Below are 19858 nucleotides of genomic sequence, written 5' to 3' on the forward strand. Positions count from 1 at the left end.
CTTTCGAAGATTTGTTAGTTTTCATTAAAATCATTAAATCTTTCGAAAAATTATTCCCATAAACTATACTTTTCTGAATATTAATGGAATATCGTGTCGAGAGCGAACAGTTATTACTAAAACGTATTGTAAATCTCTATGAGTTATCGTCTCTTAAACGACTGTGAAATTAGCGGTTTACAACCGTCTAAGAAGAAACGTTTCTGATGCGCATCGTAACTGTCTTCTAGGTGCTAAATTTCATACAGGCTCTTTTATACCAAATGAAGTTCCAAGTGGGATCGGCGCCTCTTACATTTTTCGAAAAATACTTTACAATGTTGTGAAGTTTAATCATATTGTTTCAATATTATCAGGATAAACACATCCCGAATATCTACATAATAAAAAAAGTCATAAATAACTGAATTTTCCTTGAAAAGACATTTTTTTGAAAGATGTCGAAGAATCGGTCAAAAAGGACAAAATTCTTAGAAAGATGTGTTAAAGTGTATCGAAATTCTCGAGTTTCGATTGTCCATCGACCTCAGTAGGTCGACGATGCGTCAATGTTACATTTCAATCTTTCAGAACAAAAAAGGTGGCCGTTGACAGCAAAGAAAGTGTCCAGCAGGTAGAGAGTACAGACGTCCTTTTATTGCTATTTACACCTAGAAAATCTTCCTGAATAAGGTCAAATAGGACTTCTTCTTTGGCAATTTTTTTCTCTTTCTAGTGTTCTGTATTGTGATATACAGCTATACATAGGGTGGCCATTGACGAAACGACTTCCCCTCACGCCAACCGTTCGAGGTGTTCTTCTCTCTTTTTCTTTCTTTCTCTGTTCATATCCACCCGTCTTCCTTTATTCATCATTCCTTTCGTTCTTATCCTCTTCGACTTCGTTCGTCGTTGCCCTTGCCATCATTCACGACCAAAAGCCCTTTCGGTGGCCTTTCGAGGGTTGTCCCGAATGCAGAACGAATGTAGAAGAAGACAAAGCTTTATTGGCAAATAGTCCTACGCTTTCATGCAACGTCTCTATTATTGGAAATGATCGTGCAAGATGCATATTAGTTATTTATATTTATTGAGCTCTTTCTACTTTCATAAAATCCAAAGTTACTTCATGATGACTATAATCGTTTCTTGATAAAGATGATAGATATAGAAAGTCGTTAAAAGAATCCATCAAAACAAAACAAAACAAAAAAAAATAAGAATTCGTTAAACTATCTTGATCTTTCGCTAAATTGCACACATTTCAAATTTTGACATATTAACACTTAAAAGATATAAAAAAGTTATCCTTTCCCATTTTTAAGCGTTCCTGCTCTGTTTCTTTTCTTACTTTTTCCGACGGAAGCGGGGTTGATATATCCGAATGGAATCGATACTCGAATAGACATTTCTCTTTCCTCGATCAAAGATCGTGACATAAAGAAGGGAAGCAGGTAGATATGCGAAAATATCTATTTTTCGAATAAAGCGTAAAACGGATCGGTCAAAATTGCGATATACGAGGAGTCGACAGCCAGACAATGCAGTCATAGTATCCTCTTGTGCGGGAGAATTATACGGATCAAGAGCTATGAATGCCTATCGATCATATATGCATGTCGTGATTTTATACGTTTATGCTAGCGAACGTTTATGCACGAATAGATATCCAAGTACGTTTTCGCGTAACCAATAGCTTATAGCTAGAAAACCGTAACAGGAGATGATCATGACGTGTGATACCTGAAAAATGTCCTTAAAAATCGAATTCCTAATAAAAATAGAAAAAAGTATCTAACGAATAATTTCGTATTAGAATGCTCATTTTTAATCATAATGATGAAAAAAAAAAAGAAAACATGTAATGTCGATTACATAATATTTCACATTTAATTAACGTTACTTTATTAACTTTGTATCATTCATAACTTCTTTCTTTCGAAATATTTCAAAGAGCAAGGATAATGTTAGAAACGAGAGCAGAACGAGCGAGAAATGAAAGTACGTACCAGAAACACATTTGAACTAAGTTTGTATAACGATACTGAATACTTTCTTTTTTTAGTCTAGGTCAATTTTTCTTTCCTTAACTTAGATGATCTCTTTAATAAAACTTTTAATCTTTATCTACTCTTGAATATCTTTATTTTATCTCTCTTTTAATCTTTATCTATACTTGATAATATATGAAATGTGATATTGAATATTTTTATTATATAATTATAGTTAAATCAAAGAAAACAAAAAACGAAGAAAAGAGTATTTTAAAGAAAAGAGAAACAGAATATGTTTAATGGATACGAGAACGATGATCTTATTTTCAAAGGATACCGCTAACGTTGTCAATGAGTATTCGTCTATACTTGGCAAAGAGAGCAGATGGTGTTATCTCCCGTCGGATGAAACGGATACTTTTTCAAGCCCGTTCTTTGCGAGATTTAGATAGTGAAAAAAGTATGGAGTCGAATGAAAAGAAAAGCATCTAGATATACTCTTCGAAGAAATTTTTCTTCCTTCTTAAAAAATGTTTATCGAGAAAAACGAAAGGAAATCAAATGTGTGAAGACTTTGTTTGTATCTATTATTATATCGTTTTTCCTACCGGTTGTTTGACTTTCCCATATTCGATATAATGCATGATTTTCTAGAGTACAATACATCTACATACAAATCTTTTCAATATTATTCATATATATAAGTAAACAAGAATAAGATCATAGAAGTCCCGAATCGGCTTAAGTACCATTTTGGCCTCTGACGTTCTGACGTTTATCGGTTATACCCGATAAAAGGGGTATTATCCGTTCGAAACTGATATTCTTCGTATAATGGCCGAAAAATGACGAACGTGAGAAAATTAAATCAATGTTCTGAGTTATATGGGATTGTGTTGTTAAAAATATTATGACAAATAAATTTTTGAATTAAATTCTAAGACATAAATGGACTAGATTTTCATGAAATAATTTACAATAAACCAGTACGAGTCGGATAAGATACTTTTTTCCAACATTATACAATAACCTATGTTACATTAATTTTCGATTGTTATTATAATAGAAACCGATAGGGAATCCGTTCCTGTCCGCTGATATTTACAGCGTGACGCCTTACGCGAACAAAGATCTCATTTTTGTCGATAAAGATGGAAATTCGTTGTCCACCCTTATAACATGGGACTCGATTCAACAGATGAACGGGTAACACATGTCGATAGGTACAACTAGAGAATATACGGGGAGTGATGGGGTTAGATTCGCTCGATTTTTACCCCAAAATCGTCGTTTTGTGTCATACGTGATCATAAATCAGGGGGCGTAAAATCAATTATCGCTTATCGGCACCCTTTTTCTAAGTAGCAAAAAAAAAGACGCGATCTGTTCGAGACAATCTCAAAAAACGATTCGGAAATTAAACGATTAAATAACTTTTTTTCATCGCTCTTCATCACTCTTCATTGACACAAATTTGAAGTTTCGTGCACGTGCAGCAGCAGAGACAAACTAGATGAGAAAAAAAGAGTAGAAATATGTAGGATTTCAAGAGAACGTTTCACAGGTAACTCTTTCAGACGACTTCTCTCGCACGGGTCGGCCGATTTTTCTAGTCTGTCACCCTACAGAGATTTTGTGCCTACCCCCTCTCTTTCCCCTTTTATTTTGATTTATTCGACGTTAACTCGCTTTGACGCTCAGTGGGTCGTGCCCCGTTCGTGCCCCCGAATACGAAACGCGTAAGAGCCTAGCGAGTGAATGTAATTCACGTTGTAAGGGTCTCGACAGGACTTCTTCCTGCTTGGAGAGAGAAAGAGGGAGGGAGAGAGAGGGAGAGAGAGAGAGAGAGAGAGAGAGAGAGAGCTTGGTAAAAGCGCAGCATCTTGATAATTGTGTTACCCGGAAAAGAGACGTATGCTTTTCGACACTCATCGTGAAGATATTCGTTTCTTAAAACGTTCGTTTCCTTCTTTGATAAATAATGTTCTAATTTTTTCTTCTTATTTTTTTCTCTATAAAATCTATGCGAAATCTTTTTTTCTTCAACAAAATGATATACAGATAATGAATGCTTTAGAAACAATGGGAAATATCGAATATATTGAGAAGATTACGATAAAGGTGATAACCGAAATCATACATCTTCCTTCTTGATTCAAAGGAGCTTTAAAAAAAAATCCAATTACACCAGGTTTATCGACGCAGGCGCCGCGACATTCCGGAAGCCATTACTACATCACCATGGATACTAGGGAGGAGACGCAGACAAGCGAATCTCGTATCGATCGTCTGAACTTCCGAGGGTCCTTGTCCTCCCAAATATATGTATATGTACGCGCGCGCGTGTGTATGTGTTTAATGTTAATTTTTGAATTTCATCATTTTGCGTAGATCTTTTTTATTAAGAAAAAAAATATATATATAGAGAGAGAGGGGGGGGAGGAGAAATAGAGAGAGAAAAATTGAGTAAGGTGAGATATTCGTAGGTATATATCAAAGATGTGTAAAAAAAAATGTCGGCAATAGATGTCTTCTCGTTTTATAAATCGTAAGGGACGAAAGGGTTTCTATAGTTCACATTGTGCTCCATAATTTACTGTCTGCAAACAGAGAGAGAGTTCGGGCGTTCATTGAAAACATGAGCATACGTTGTGCCACCGTTGGATTAGAACGACGTCTCTTGCCTCTCCTTTTCCTCTTTCGTTCGTATCGTTTTCGATTGAATACCCCGTGTACGAGGATTTATTTGGAAGCGTAAATGGAAGTGTAAAGTGACTCGAGTCGATCTCAGCCATAGGTATACCTATACATTGGCATTACCTGGGACACGTTTTACAATGAAACGTCCCGGATATGTCCTTCAGGATCACCCTGTTCTCTTTTTACTCGATTAATTATGAGTTTACGTTATACGTTAACATTCGAAACTAATTTTTTCATTGATTGTTTTACCTAATTTGATAATACCTATATAAATGATCGTATTCACAAATAATTCGATAATATTTCGTATGCAATATCTATTGAAACATAATATTTTCTTATTAGTTAAGATTCTTGAAGTTTAAATAAAAAAAAAAAAAAAAAAAAAGAAAGAAAATATAAAAAAGTTAGAAAAATTGTACATCACGATTATGTGGTCGAATTGTTGCGGTTAGTTTCATCATATTTTGCGGCCATACCGGTCGAGAAGACAATTGAGAAAATTGTGAATAAAATCTTCATAACGTTTCTAAGTACGTTCGTTAAAAAACTTATTAACTTGATTCGAATAATAATTTTTTTTTTGCAGATATATAAACGTTACTCGATGCATAAACTTAAAAAGTTAATCATCGAAAAAAAAGGCAACGACAAGGAAGATCATTTATTTAATTTCCAATTGGTTCTACCACTTTTCCAAGTGATTTCTCAACCCCTTTTAGATTCAGGTACGGGCAGCTGACGAACCGTTGGGTCTTCGTGAAAAGTGAAAGGAACGGAAATTTTTCACATGATTTCATTACGAAGGCGTAAAGTATTCCATTGCTCATTCTTGCTAGAGATATAATAATAATTTGAAATAATAATTTTTATTTTACAATAGTATCTATGTTACCGAAGCTCAGAATTTATTTATTCTATTTTGAAAACTAGATTTAATTCAAATGAGAACAATTTCTGAAGATAACGGTTATTCATTCGTATGTTCAGGTGGTAACGTCTTGTCGTGATTAGTATGTCAACTGATTTAGCATAACTGACGATTCCTGTCCATGTACATTTATTTAAATTTTACGCTCTTCCCTTTTGTAAATGCAGAACAGGGTAGTAGTATATCGAGTTCGCGACTCGATAAAGATCCGTGAAATCACACGTGTAGCCCGACAGCACCCTTCCAGGACAAAAGAACATAACGCATAACTCTTTGCATACGTCACTCTTGATCGATCTTCCTATCCGACTAGCCTATCCGTCTTTATTGACGATGAAATTAAAATCAAAGATTTATGAATTCATGTTAAATAATATCGTACATGTAAGTACGAGGTTGCACTTGTTTTTTCTTTTGTTTAATCCCATATAACTTATACCCCATATATACTTTGTTTAATTCCGTACAACTATAACCCCATATAACTTTTATATCTGTATTATTTCATTTTTTTTAATACAAAATTAATTATTACTTCATATCTGATATTTAATATCCAAAATTTAATATTTGTTAATGTATCAGTTATATTCGTGTAAATGATAATATAAATTTCACATTATACATTTCTTATAACAATATGTAATTTCAAATAAAAATGTAAATATTATTTTATTATATTCTGTTATATCCAATTTAATTATTCTTCAAATATAAGTACATACGTGCCAAAAGACTTGAAACGTATTGCGATTTGAAAATAGGAAATCTACCAAGCTTAAAGCGGATTCTAGCTCGCGTATTCAGGTGTCCATTCTCACAGGCTAACGCAGAATCCCGGGTTTACTGAGTGTTTGATCTTCGCATTACATCGGAACCCACTCGTTGTATGGTATATTTGAACGCCTACGAATAGAAGATCTACGCATCGTCAAAGTACATTATCTCCTATTCTTCGTCTTCTTTTCGCTCCCTTCTCTTTTGTCGATCGATGCTAAATTGAAATAACAAAAAATTTTAATCTTTCTTAGACTATTCAACTAGTACACTTTTGAAATAAATGATTCTGTAATGTGTTTGTATCTAAAACATATTTTTTTATTTAAAATAAATTTTCAAAGCTTCGTAATAATTGTCTCAATTCTAAAATATGATCTAATATTTAGATATCTAACAAATTTGAAATCTACTTTATTTTTAGTGAAATTACTTTTTTTTAGTTTACGAACACACGAATATTATCACTTGATAAGCAGATAGCTTGGAATAAAATCCGAAGACTTATTGGAAGATCCGGCCCGGATCGAGCTAAACAATCGAGGAACTCCCTTCCGTTAGAAAAGTACGTCGAAATTCTGCCGACCCTCGCTTAGCAGCAAATCCACGGTCTGCTTATCCCAGCTTATACCGGCTTATCCCAATCATTTCTGCCCCGTTCGTCTCCTTCCTGGTACCAATTACGTCAAATCAATGTCACATGATAATACTACGTTTACGTGTTCACATCGCGAAAACTTTAAATGAATAAAAATTGTGAAACCGATTGAGAAATCGATAACTGTTATTAGAGATAATTCAAAACGATCTTGATCTTGATATTTCTTTTGTTTTATCAATATAAATCGTTTCATCTGATTATGGATTGAAATGAAATTTCGATCGAAGTTGACATCTTATGTATTCCCGACGATTTGCATGTAGTTTCTCGCTATTCACACCCTTACCCTGCGAATAAGAGCAACGTAAAGTGGATTACGGTAATGGATAGCCTACGATTGATCGGATTAGATTGCGCATGATTGGACTTGTGATAACTCGATCTGCCGTCTATGCAGTCAGTGTGAAACAACATACGTTCTGGAATTATGCTTCGAGAACTTTGCTCTGTCACATTTTATTATACAACGGTGTTATTTTAATGTAGAAATATTTTTTCTCAGTTGTCGTAAGTATTTGACAAAGTAACATGCGATATTTCATTTAATGCAATCTTGAACTGCCATTTTCATATATTTGTATTTTTTAAGTTTTTTTCTTCCTAAAATTATTTATTAATTCATATCTGAAAATAAATTTTCGCCGAATATAAAAGTTACAAATACAATTAGTATCTAATATAGTTACATTAGTATAAGTTATACTGTAAGTTTTACATTATATAATTTTTGTATAGCTACGAATAAATCATAGTAGAGGTAAAAAAATCATTCTATTATCATCTTTTTATCACTCTCAATTAACGACGGAATTATAAAACTACAAAATTTCTGTAGAACAATTAAAAAAGTAATGTACAATAATAAACAATACATAATAGCTATCGTTGTCGAATAAGTCATTAATGAAAAAGCCGAATAGAAATCGCCATACGAATCTAATTGGCACTAATTTCCAAGACCTGCTAGCTCACAGTGTGCAGGAGTAGAAACGTAAACAGAAAAGCCGGGGATACGCTCAATCGCTCGTACAATATTGACCCTCCCGTATATATCTATACGTGGAATGAGAAGAACGAATGGAACATAATACTGCTCACCGCCCCCGCCTGTAAACGAACTGCCAAAGCGTTTCATTCATTTCGGAAGGGAAGTCTGAGCTCGCATTGACAGCCGGTCATCAGGAGTACTGACGAAGAACTTAATGCTCCTTTTTCAACGGAGGAGCTGGACTTTGTGTCGCTCGATCAGACAGAGAAACCCTCGTAATGCGATACGAGCATATATACCAGGCTATACCTGAGCTGTTTTCTGCCAAATTCTGCCCATTTATACGTCAGAATGCCTATGACTTTCCGACTTTTTATTTGAAGCGTTGACTGATCAATTATTTTATACATGGGACTATGATTGTGCTGATTATCACCCTCTTTCCATTCTCTCCTTTTAGAAATAATCAATCACTTATAAAAAGCAAAAAAAATCTTCTGATAATATATCGATTAGATATTCAAAGCCATTTGTTTTAAAAATGCACTTGATTCATCAAATAGGTCAAGTTATGATGACGAGGCCAGATGATGTTCCAACTTAACGACTTGTCGTTTGGTCTCGTCATCGCATATGTCTCATACACATTGTCTTCCCTTGTAACTCGCATTGAATAAAATGCTATCCATCCAACGTCGTTGCTCAAAGTTTGTTCGCTAAAAATGAAAATACGAGGATAGGAAGTGATATAGGGACCGTTCTAAAGAGAACTATAGGCGACGTAGAATAATAGAGATGTCGTCGATGTCTCTAGACTCACATACGTGACGTGTAATTAAACATGCTCTCGCGCGAAATCGTGAAGTCGCGTGGCGTCCTTCTTGTCCTCCCGCGATCATCGCTGATCCCCCGTGATGCTGGCAATTACCGAGGGTTTAGTATAGAACTGAAGCTGTTGCGACACCGAGCGCAAAGGTCGACTAGGGACCGTTGCCAGTGAGAACCTTACCAATGTGCCCCAACCACCCCCTGCTGTCCTGAATACCGATTCGACGAACGGCACGTGTCCTGCAGATTCGAATATTCATATCCTCTAACATTGTACTGATCTCTCCCCCCTCCCTCCCTCCTCTCTCTCTCTATTTCTCCTCTTCTCTATTCGAATATTTTCTTTATGAATATTTCCGAAAAAAACATCTCACATTTTTTGATTGAATAAATGTAGTCGACGTTATACAATTCCAAATTTTCATTTGTAAATTCGAGACTTAATATTAGTTATAATCTTATTAGCTCCTTCGAACATTTGCCTTATCTCTTTAAAAAACGATGAACGTTAATAACACTTAGAACGTTAATAGATTTCTTTTGGTTATGTACGAACAAAGGGGTAGCACGTGCACGTTTATCGTGATTTATGGTTTTTCCTAGCAGTGTTACGGTTGTTTTGCATTTAACGGGGGCGGAACCTCAAATTTAAATATCCGAATTAGAGTCGTGTCTTGTTCGAAGAAATACTTGCGTATCTACATACCTCTACGTATTTCTAATTTATATAATTTTCATATATTATAATTTTCAACATATAAAAAGAAAATAAACTAATGTTTAATTGTCCTCAATAATAAAATGATAAATTTTATAACCATTTATCATTTTTTTTTTGTAGATATGTTTATTTAGATTTAATAAACCTTCAGAGTAAAAATGTGAAACTTGTCGAGAGGAATGCAATATTCTTTATCGCTTGATTAGTCAAAGTATGCAAACTATTCCATTAACTATTTGTAATAAAATAAAAGAAATACCCCTTCAAGTAACGCACATCTGTGAAACGTGCAGAGCCATAGGGTCGTTTTATTAATTCACTCTCCCCGACGATTCGAACGAGTGCTCGTAGACGTAACGAAAGGAGAAAAAGAGACAGGGGTGAACGATCCTCTCTTACTATTTATTACCTAATTGCCGGGCTGTTACATTCGTAAATTATACTATCGAATACACAGGTGCTTCTCACACGCACAATGCTTGCGAACATTTAACTGACTTGTAATTAGCTTCTTCCACTTCTCATCTACTCCAAATAATTACACGAAATAAACGTTTGTCTTTGGACAGGATATAGCATATTTGAAATTTCTGCTATATATTATATATGTTACATATACGTTCATGAAAATTTTCGAAGCACAGACAATTTATAACGAACCTTCGAATTTTATCCATTCCTACAATATGTTGAATCTAACCGGTAGAATCTACATTAATCGAAGGCGGCCATCCGTGAAACGCATTTAGCTTGTTGGCACACAGAACTCAACGGGACAGAGCCTCAGAGCCCTCCTGTGTGCTTTAGTATTGTGTTTACGGACGCGTCCATGTACATGTGGGTAGTCAACAAAATTAATGATAACCTGACGCTTCCTAAAATCAAAAATATAATCTTTCTTGCGTTCTCATTTACAGAACAACAAATATTGAGATAAGTAAAGGTATAGAAAATATATCTATAGGTACGTAGCTATAATAAATGTATAAGTATAAAGGATTATGTCTTGAATAATACTTTTGATACAAGAAACGTAATGAGTATATCAAAATTTTGTTGGAATTCAGAAGAATGCAATCAAGGATAATCTCGATCCTTTTTGTAGCCAGCACGTAGGTAACAGGAAGGGAGCGATTTACGTAATCTTCAACCTGTGATGTATCATCAAGGGATTATAGATCCTTTGCTATCTTTTTTCTCGTCTTTTCAGATTGGTTACTTCAACCCTCCAACATTCTATTTTCCTATTTTGTACATGACAGTAACTATAAGTATCAGCTCCTTCTGTTCGAATCTTTCTTTCCAAAGACGATCTTTTAAAATCTTGGATGTTCAAGTAGAGAATTGTGAAGATCGAAGAAAAAAAGTAGGAAAATAAAGAGAGCAAAAGAGAATAACGTCGAACAGATGTTCTTACACCTCTTTTTCTTGACTTCGCTTATCTAAATATACGTGAAAAATGTTTGTATGTGTACAAACGTGAAAATAGAAAGAACTTAGTAAGTTCGTGAAATACTAATAAAAGTTCGATTAAAGCTATCTTTCTAAGCTTTCACTATGCTCTTGTCAAACAAACGCCATTATTATGAATAATATGATGTTTCTACGATGAAACATTAATTTTCACGTTCGGACATAAGATCAAGATAATTTATTATTCTTGGTAAGATTCCAATTTTATTATGTCAAATACTGTTCAATGACTGATTTTTCATCAGTTTCTTCTTCTCCTTCTCTCTCCTCTCTTTTCTATAACTACTTCAAGAAAGAATCAAAGTTATTCTGTTAGAACTCGAAAGGCCCTGGGGGGAAGAATCATCAATTACGATTGGAAATAAATCGAAGGCAGATGCGACGAGTAGCTACAGGGCTAACACCGCGGGTGATGGATTTTTCACCCCTCACCTCCTACGGACAATGGCACTGTTTGCTACAAATACAAAACGTTAGCATTAAAGCGTCCAATCTTGGCTGACATAAAGTCTTGTGAAATTCCTATGTCGTACGTTTGCTATATGTAAGACATCGAAATGAAATGTCCATTTCATTGATCTTTTTTCCTTATAAAACATAATATTTGTATCGTATTCTGAGCAAATTATATAAAATATAAAATATTTCATTATTTTGTAATAATAATAATTCGCAGCGAAGAAATATCAAAATCTTCGCAGTTTTTCGTTATTAACTGAAATGTAGATCAGTACCATTTATCAGTCTTTCTTATATCGAGCACATTCTTTAACGACGTAATGAAGTAGTATCTACATACATAGTTCATTTTAGTAAAATATACGAGTATAACGATATGGTGTTTATCTACATACCACAGGAAGTTAAGAAGGAGAGTGGCTGTTTAACGATAAAAATTCTTTAAAAAGACGCTCTTGACATGGGCATATAAAGTCGTCAAAACGTGCCAGGGTAATTCCAATAAACACAAATCTCCTTTTCTTATTCTTATTCTTCTACTTCTTTGTCTTTCATGAATATAGTTTCGTAAATACAGCACGATCTCGTGGGAAGTTTCGTATTTTCTTGTTCCCTAACTGGTATCGACTATCCGGAATCTATAGGGCTTCTTATAAGAATTCCGACGTGTACATTATCATCTTACAACATCAAGCGCACTTAATTGCCGTTCTACCAAAGAAATTTCGCACGCTGTTGCGTTGTTCGTCCATCGAAAGTGCAGTCTCTACGTCAACCTGTATTAAGATATATGTATCTTCTTTTGTTGCGTTCAGATATATATATATTCGGTAGGTTGTAATTTAATAAGAATTATATTTCATCGAAACTTATATTTAAACTCTTTACAAATATGTACAAGATAACAAAAAGGAAAAACTAAATAAAAAGAAAATTTTCCAACGAGCATAATGCTGAACCGATGAAATGAATAAAATAAAATGCGCGATGATGATTCATCAGGAAGCTGGGAATATACGAGTGGACATATCATGATTCATGTATTTCGTAGTCGAACGTAGCCTCTGATGCAATACAATCGTTTTCCTTCTTCTTTTCCGAGAAGCTTACTACTTTGTACTTTTGCATGGTTCACGTTGATCGTCGGTACCAAGAATACCCTCGTCATGGATTTAGAAAAAGAGGTCGTATGTTTATAAATCATATTGTTAAACTATATACGCACGATCGAAACTAAAAGTGTTAATTGAATACAAAATAATTATCGTTCTAGACGCATGCATGTCCTGACAGCATTTGTATGTCCTTCGTCGTTGTAGATTTCAACGCATAAAATCTAAACAGAAAAACGTATCATCACAACATTTCAAAAAGCTATATAAGTAAAAGGAAATATACCACAAGCATACGGAGAATTATTTATAAAATATTATTGAAAATTTATATAAAATCTTAATGTAAAATCAAAAGTCCGAACAAATATGCGATGCGTTGACAATTTTGTTAATATTCTTCTTAGATATACATAGATGTATAGTGTATATATAATATATACAAAATACATCTAGTTTAATCTTATCACCTAAGAGATCTTATTTTGACATTTATTATAGATGAAAGGACTTTTAACGATCATCATTGATTGATTATAAATCATCACCATTGATTAATTATGAATCCCTTAGGTAGTTAAAGACTCGTACTATTACGAATATAGCCAACTAACGATATCACTCATCCACTTTATCACTGTATCCTTGACACATTCATTTCTGAGAGGTTGAGTTTCAATACGCTCTCAGTCTGACCTCCATCTCTGGGTCTTGCCGATGTGTCATATGAGGCTCGATTCCGGCACTGGTGGTACCTGTACCTCCGGTGCCAGTTGCGTGATGTCCCTGATGATGATGAAGGTGATGATGATTAAGATGAGGCGGTTGAGCAGCTCCACTCCTATAAGCCTTTTCGTGCAAATCTCGACCACGTCGACTGTAAACTTCTAGTTGATTGCGAAGATGAGCGTCCTCCTCGGCAGCTAGTTCTTCGTCATATTCCAAGCAACCAACACCGTCTAATCTATCAAGATCGATCCATCCTCGCCATCGTACACATACGCCGTTCATTATCAAGTGTGATCTTAGGTGAACCTAGAAATTTAACGAACACGGGTACACGTCAACTTCTTTTCTTCTTTTCTTCCAGAAATTAGTCGTTCTTTACTCGTGAATGTGTTTCTTCCCTGACTTTCTTTTTTATCTAAGACCACAAAACAATCTCAAGAAATTTTTTTAAAGAAATGATAATAGGTGGAATGTTTATGAAACTTGATTCTGATGTGAAATGATTATGAAACTTAATTCTGATGTGATTTTGGATATACTAAATGTTTCTTTTCTTCTCCTTTGTTTTTAATTATTGCAAATGAAGACAAAAAATTTTATTGTTTCACTGATTACATATATATTTTCACGATCACGTTTCCCCTTACCTTTTCGCCACTAATATTCTTAAACGATTCTTATTTCGAAAGAACGATTACGCAAATTGGAAGGTACGATCATCGGTCTACCTTCGTTCTTGGTGTGCGAGATAAAATTGCGAGTTTGGCCGTGCCAATCTTCAACGTTCCCATCCAGGAAACAATAAACGACGAAAATATTGCTCAAGGATTTCTCAATTAAGATTCTTTTTTTTCTCTTTTTAATTTTTATATACTAAAATTATAAAATGACATAGAATACAAATTACTTCAAAAGAGACAGAGTTATAATTTGTGTATTTTTTTTTATACTATAGTCCTGTGTAATTTGTAGGGTCATTTCCAAAAAAAAGAAATATATAAAAAAAAGAAAATAAAAGAAAACATTAATGAAAGAGAAAAAGAATGTTCGACGAAAAGGAGGATAAATCCGAACTGTCGGTCCATAAGCTACTCCGAAACGAGCAATTATCTTCCGTCAGCCTATGCCTGATGCAAGCGGGAGAGAGAACAAGAGAAAAGAGAGAGCTATTTTATTTCTTGACAAATGGTACGGTTTCCGGTCCCGTCCGTGAAATCGCTCATCGTAGAAGAAGCGTTATAAATGTTCAAATGTATTCTTAATGCGTCGTTGCATCTTTCATGTTGTTTTACAGAGTCACGTTCCAAAAACATCTTTCATTGTTCATTTGATATTCGCCCGTATTTTATATTTCAATCGAGTCCATTCACCGTCATAAACTCTATAATTATAATTTTCAGACATGATAGGAAAAGAGAGGGGGGGGGGAGAGAGAGAGAGAGAAACGAGACGAGAGAGAAAAGAAGTGTTAATAAAATGTCTATATAAAAAGAAAAAGAAAAAAATATCCCTGTTAAACACATACGACAAATGATGAAATACACAATAAATCTTACAGCTGGTTGGTAACGTAACACGAACAATGCGAGCGACACCGTAGGACGCTCTATATGAAGTTATAATTGAACCATGGCATCTGACAACGGGTGGTTTTACTTCGATTTACACGACAATCGAACAGTCTATCACCTTCGTATGTTGGATTAGAAAGGAAAAAAAAGAGAAAGAATGTTTAATACCGCTGAAGCAAAGCGACGGCCGAATTCCAAAAACATTTCTTGTTTCTTCTAATGAATCAATCACGAGTCATAAGTCGATCTTTTGATTTAAAAATGAAAAAAAAAATCGAAAAAAACAAAATTATCCTTTTATTATTATTCACGATCGAAGTACGACTAAATTACAACGTACAAAGTAGGAAACTCTCCCTGCGATATTAGCTTCTCGACCCTTGTTATATTCTCACGCGATATACGAGATTTTTTATATTCCTTTAACACCGCTGTCTCTTTCTCTTTCTCTGTCTATCTTGCATGGGCGTGACCCATTAGAAGCAAATAATAGTGACGATATTTAAACTGTAACGTTTAACAGCGGAACGACGCGTATCTTCGAACGTCAACCCTTTCATTCGGCTAATTTGCATTGGTCTGCCAAAAAAAAGAGAAGGCACGCATCGTAATACGAATCAGCTACGAGAAAAGGGTTGAAAAATTGTAGACCGATTGTGTGTGTGTGTGTGTGTGTGTGTGTGTGTGTGTGTGTGTGTGCGTGTGCGTGCGTGCGCGCGCGCATATGAGGGAGAAAAATTTTAAAGGGAGAAGAGCAACAATATGGTTTAAACGTACGAAGATAAACGACTGGCTAGTCCTACGACGGTTCTTTCTTTTGTTTCTCGGTAGGCGTTACCTAGGTACCTTTTTGTGCAAGGTCCACTTCCTGCATAAAAGGCCGAACATTCGTCAGTTCTTCCGAATAAATCCCTTAAAAAATTAAAGGCCAACAAAAAATTGCTATGGTCAGTAGAGACCCTAACAAAACTTTTCTCCTCTTTTGTATGTTTTCTCTTTTGTATTTTTGGAATTTTATTGAACAACGAGTCCTAGATGACAAAACTGTAAACTTTCACTTTTAATTTTTCTCCGAGAGATAAAAAGTAATTACTAAAATTCCTCTTTTATGAGTTTTTACTTGTGTTTGACATTACATTTGATTGTTGAATTGTAAAAAAATATAAAAAAAGCCTAGATTTCTATAAATCGATAAATCCATCTAATGTTTTATATAATATTTCTTGTAAACAAATATGAAGAGAATTTCACTATCATATTTATTATAGATGCTAAGTCTTATTCTTGTTGCAACTATTATATATTTGTAAATGTCATTAATCCTTAAATGCATATATCTGCAAAAATGTAACATATTAACATTCAATATTGATAACGTGTAAAACAATGTAATTTTCCAATAAATTTGATAAAAAAAAAAGGATAATTTTTCCATTATTTCCGCTTTAAATTTGCTTAATAGAAAGTATATTTCTTTTCTAACATTTTCTAAAATATAAATCATGCATTAAAGGTTTAAAGAAATTTTGAAGACATTTTGTATGATAATGAACCCAATGGCAAAAAACGTATTAATTGTTTTAAATTTTTAATGAGACTTTTTTACATCTATCATCGAATTTTTATCGTTATTTTTCTTACCGAAAACCTATACGATAAAAGGACCTACACTCTTCATATTATCGTACTTCATCTAGAGATCGCGAATCTCTGTCGTAATTACTGCTCCTCTGCAGGACAACCCGAAAACAATACGCAAAGGCACGTGTCGCCCTACGCCGCTCTTTATGCTGCCATTTCTTTCTTTTCTTGCGTTTTCATTGTCCGAATAAAACAAAACACGGAGCAGTGAGTAGTCGTGCGATTTCGGTCTCTGCCAAAGGACGTTGCAGCTAGTGAGAAAGTACCAAGTGGAATATCTAATGAATCATTTTCTCAATCTCTTTAATGAGTTCTCGAAACTCTCTTCTCAAATTTGCTTTTAACGATAAGCACACAAAACGCATTCTTTGTTTGAAACAATTGATATAAATAAGCGATATAAATAACTATGATAATTGTTTTTTCATATCATCTACTTCGACGCTCTATTAGATGAAGTATTATTATCATTAAATACAATGAATTATTGAAATAAATATTAATATGAAGATGTTATTTAATAATTATTCTGTATCGAATATTTATATCTTCTTGTCTTTTATAATATATATTAACATTACTACATATCTATTTAATCAAATTTAATATTTCTAAACGTTTCCTTTTGTTATTAATACAACAGAATTTCATAATTTTATTTTGTTCTTTTTATTTATAATCACGAGTACGATTACTTAAATCGTGTGCTATACTGTTATATAAAAAAAACTTATAACGAATTAATTTATTTTTAGGAAAAACTTGAACATATAATTAGAAGTTTTACAAAAATTAAGGTTTTATTTCTGATAATTAGTTTGTATAAAATATAATATAAAAGGTCTTAAATGGTACGATTTTCATAATCTTGTGAAATTAATTAAAGTTCGTAATAAAATATGTTTTGTTGATATTTTAAATTATTCTTTGAAGGCAATGAAATGCAATGCAACAGAAAAGATAGAAAAAGCAGTCTGCGTTCACTGAATGACTCTCGAATGTCCCGACGACACTCGAGAGGTACGATTCAAAGAATGCGCCGTGTGTCACATAGATTTATGACCATCCAAATTAACGAACGACTGTTAAATTTTCGAAGATATTTGCCCATGTCAGAGTACTCCTTTAAAAAAAAAAAAAAAAAAAAAAAAAAAAAAAAAAAAAGCAGAAAGAAATATACCAATCCCATTTGTCAAAAAAGAAAGTGTAATCATAAGAAAATTGAGAATTCGTTGAGAGAATTATCATTAATTGAATAAAAATATTCCATGAATAAAAATTTTTACATATTTACTTGTCGCCGGATTAAAAGGTGTGTCCTTAAAAATCTGCAAGTATAACAAGAAAATGGCGGTCCGGGGATGCTATCGATCGCAATGGCGAAGCTGGAATATTGCCTCCCGCCCTCTAACTATACGCACGTACGCATCGTACGACACAAGGACAAAGAGAATTCGAAAAGGCAAGAAGAAAAAAAAAGGATAAGAAATAAAAAAAAGAGGGTCCTATAAAACTCGGTGAATTTTCTTTGGTAAACCTCCGAAACTTGAAAAATAAAATTGTTCTTGGAATTGTTGGAACAGTAAGACAAATTCGACTAGATACTGAGTGTATCCAATTATAGCCACAATCCATTATAGAGTAAAGGAAACGCTTTTTCGAAGTAAATATGTCGGGTATTTGGTAATCGTGACACGATGACATCATTGCCGAAAAAAATAATAAATTATTTTAAATGCTATAGATCGTTAATCGATTCGAAAATAGATAAAAGTCTTTGTTAGAAGAAACGTTAGAGGATAATAATCTTCTATACAACTATTATTAGTAAGTAAACATTTGGATTTTGTTGTTAAAGAAGAAAATAGATTCCAATATTAGGATTAAGAATTCTTACCTTGCCGTGTTCTTTGTCAAAATCACAATCCTCTCTTCGATCAGGAGGATAAGTCCCACAAGCGTTACCAAAGACCAGTTGTAGATTTGTACCGGTCGCTGCGAACGCTATCTCTACTTGGCCTTCACGGCAACTATTTTGAAAGCGCACTTGACGTTCTTCCATCGGCCTATCACGATACCCGGTGTATCTTACCTGTAATAATAATTTCAATTCTATTGTTACAAATAGTTGTATATCAAGAAGACGAGATAGATTCATTTTTCAAAGGAATTATATATACGAAAAGTTTGACTACAATAACATTCATGTATCGAAATTTTTTATGTAAATACTATCGATCGTTTAGTTTACATAAACACGTCACAAATGTTAACATAAAAACAAAAGAAATAAACAAATTCGTCCATACACTTCGACGATAAAAAGACATTGAATGTTGAGATGAATCGAATTTTACCTCGCTCTCACGGCTGAGTCTTCTGAAGAGCTCGTCGCTTTCAAACTTGGCCTTCTGATCAGGCACAACGCGTGGCATTTTTAACGCATAACGAGGTCGTGGTTGCTCATAAAGTGCCATTGCATCAAAGGGTAGAACACCAACGCCGAGACCGGCCGCGCCACCCGCATGCTCGCTCATTGCGTGCATCATTTTTTCGGCGTACATGCACAGGCTGTATCCTCACTTTTTTTATTATACTTTTACTTCTTATCTTTGTCCGTACGTTCTTTTTCAACGAATTTTTTATTTATGCTTTATCAACAGCTCACATAAACAAACGAGTTTCGCGGATTGGGAAAAACTTGTTAAGAACGTTTATAATTACGATAACGTCACTTTTCTTCTTATCGAGTAACACGATCGAAAGTATAATATCCAATTTGTCTTGACTCGTTACAGAGCTCCAAACTATACAACGTCCCAGTGGAGACTGACAAAACTTTATATAGAAAAAGGTCCCCTCTTACTTTCGGAGAGCTCATGTTAAGTCACGCCTACCGACCAGCCTCTCGATCCATCCCCACTCAACTACTTCGTGATTCGCGAAACTACGTAGATGTTCCCCTACCATTATTACATCTATATGTATGTATGTGTATATTATATTCCTCTTTGTACATTGTATTATATATGAATCTGAACTGTTACGCATGCACGTACACGCATGATGTTCATACATCACCTTTTCTTATATATATATATATTTTCTTGTATATATGTGTATATATATTTTCTTTTGTGTGTGTGTGTGTGTGTGTGTAATATGCACTCATGCTTTAATTTATGAAGTGTCCCTCTACGAAAGGTTTGCAAGACAAAGCACTTTTGTTATTTTGAAATGTGAAAAAAGTTTAATGTTACAATTATATGGACAAATTTGGTAAAAGTAAAA

General features: G+C 34.1%; 1 protein-coding gene and 1 long non-coding RNA gene across 6 annotated transcripts in view; both read right to left on the reverse strand.

The window, feature by feature from the left end:
• LOC127062377 (protein big brother-like) overlaps nt 1–19463 on the reverse strand; it is a 27585-nt gene extending 8122 nt beyond the window's left edge. For 3 of the 5 annotated variants that reach the window (XR_007781125.1, XR_007781124.1, XR_007781123.1), the window contains exons 1-2: nt 18925–19463; nt 18465–18659 (exon numbers count right to left, since the gene is read on the reverse strand). Coding sequence is in view for 1 of the 5 variants with exons in the window: in XM_050990433.1 (XP_050846390.1) it covers nt 13302–13661; nt 18465–18659; nt 18925–19131 (762 nt within the window). In the remaining 4 variants the exon portion in view is untranslated. Of the gene's footprint in view, nt 1–9963; nt 13662–18464; nt 18660–18924 lie in introns of those variants that run through there. The other 2 variants (XR_007781122.1, XM_050990433.1) reach the window with 2 other exon arrangements.
• LOC127062384 (uncharacterized) lies at nt 16498–18457 on the reverse strand. Its single transcript, XR_007781126.1, has 2 exons — nt 17862–18457; nt 16498–16818 (listed from the first exon to the last, which is right to left on the reverse strand). It is a non-coding gene; the product is annotated as an uncharacterized LOC127062384 (long non-coding RNA).
• Nucleotides 19464–19858: the final 395 nt, after the last annotated feature.

The sequence above is a fragment of the Vespula vulgaris genome, chromosome 3 (assembly GCF_905475345.1).
Source record: "Vespula vulgaris chromosome 3, iyVesVulg1.1, whole genome shotgun sequence".
In the NCBI taxonomy this organism is placed as follows: Eukaryota; Metazoa; Arthropoda; class Insecta; order Hymenoptera; family Vespidae; genus Vespula; species Vespula vulgaris.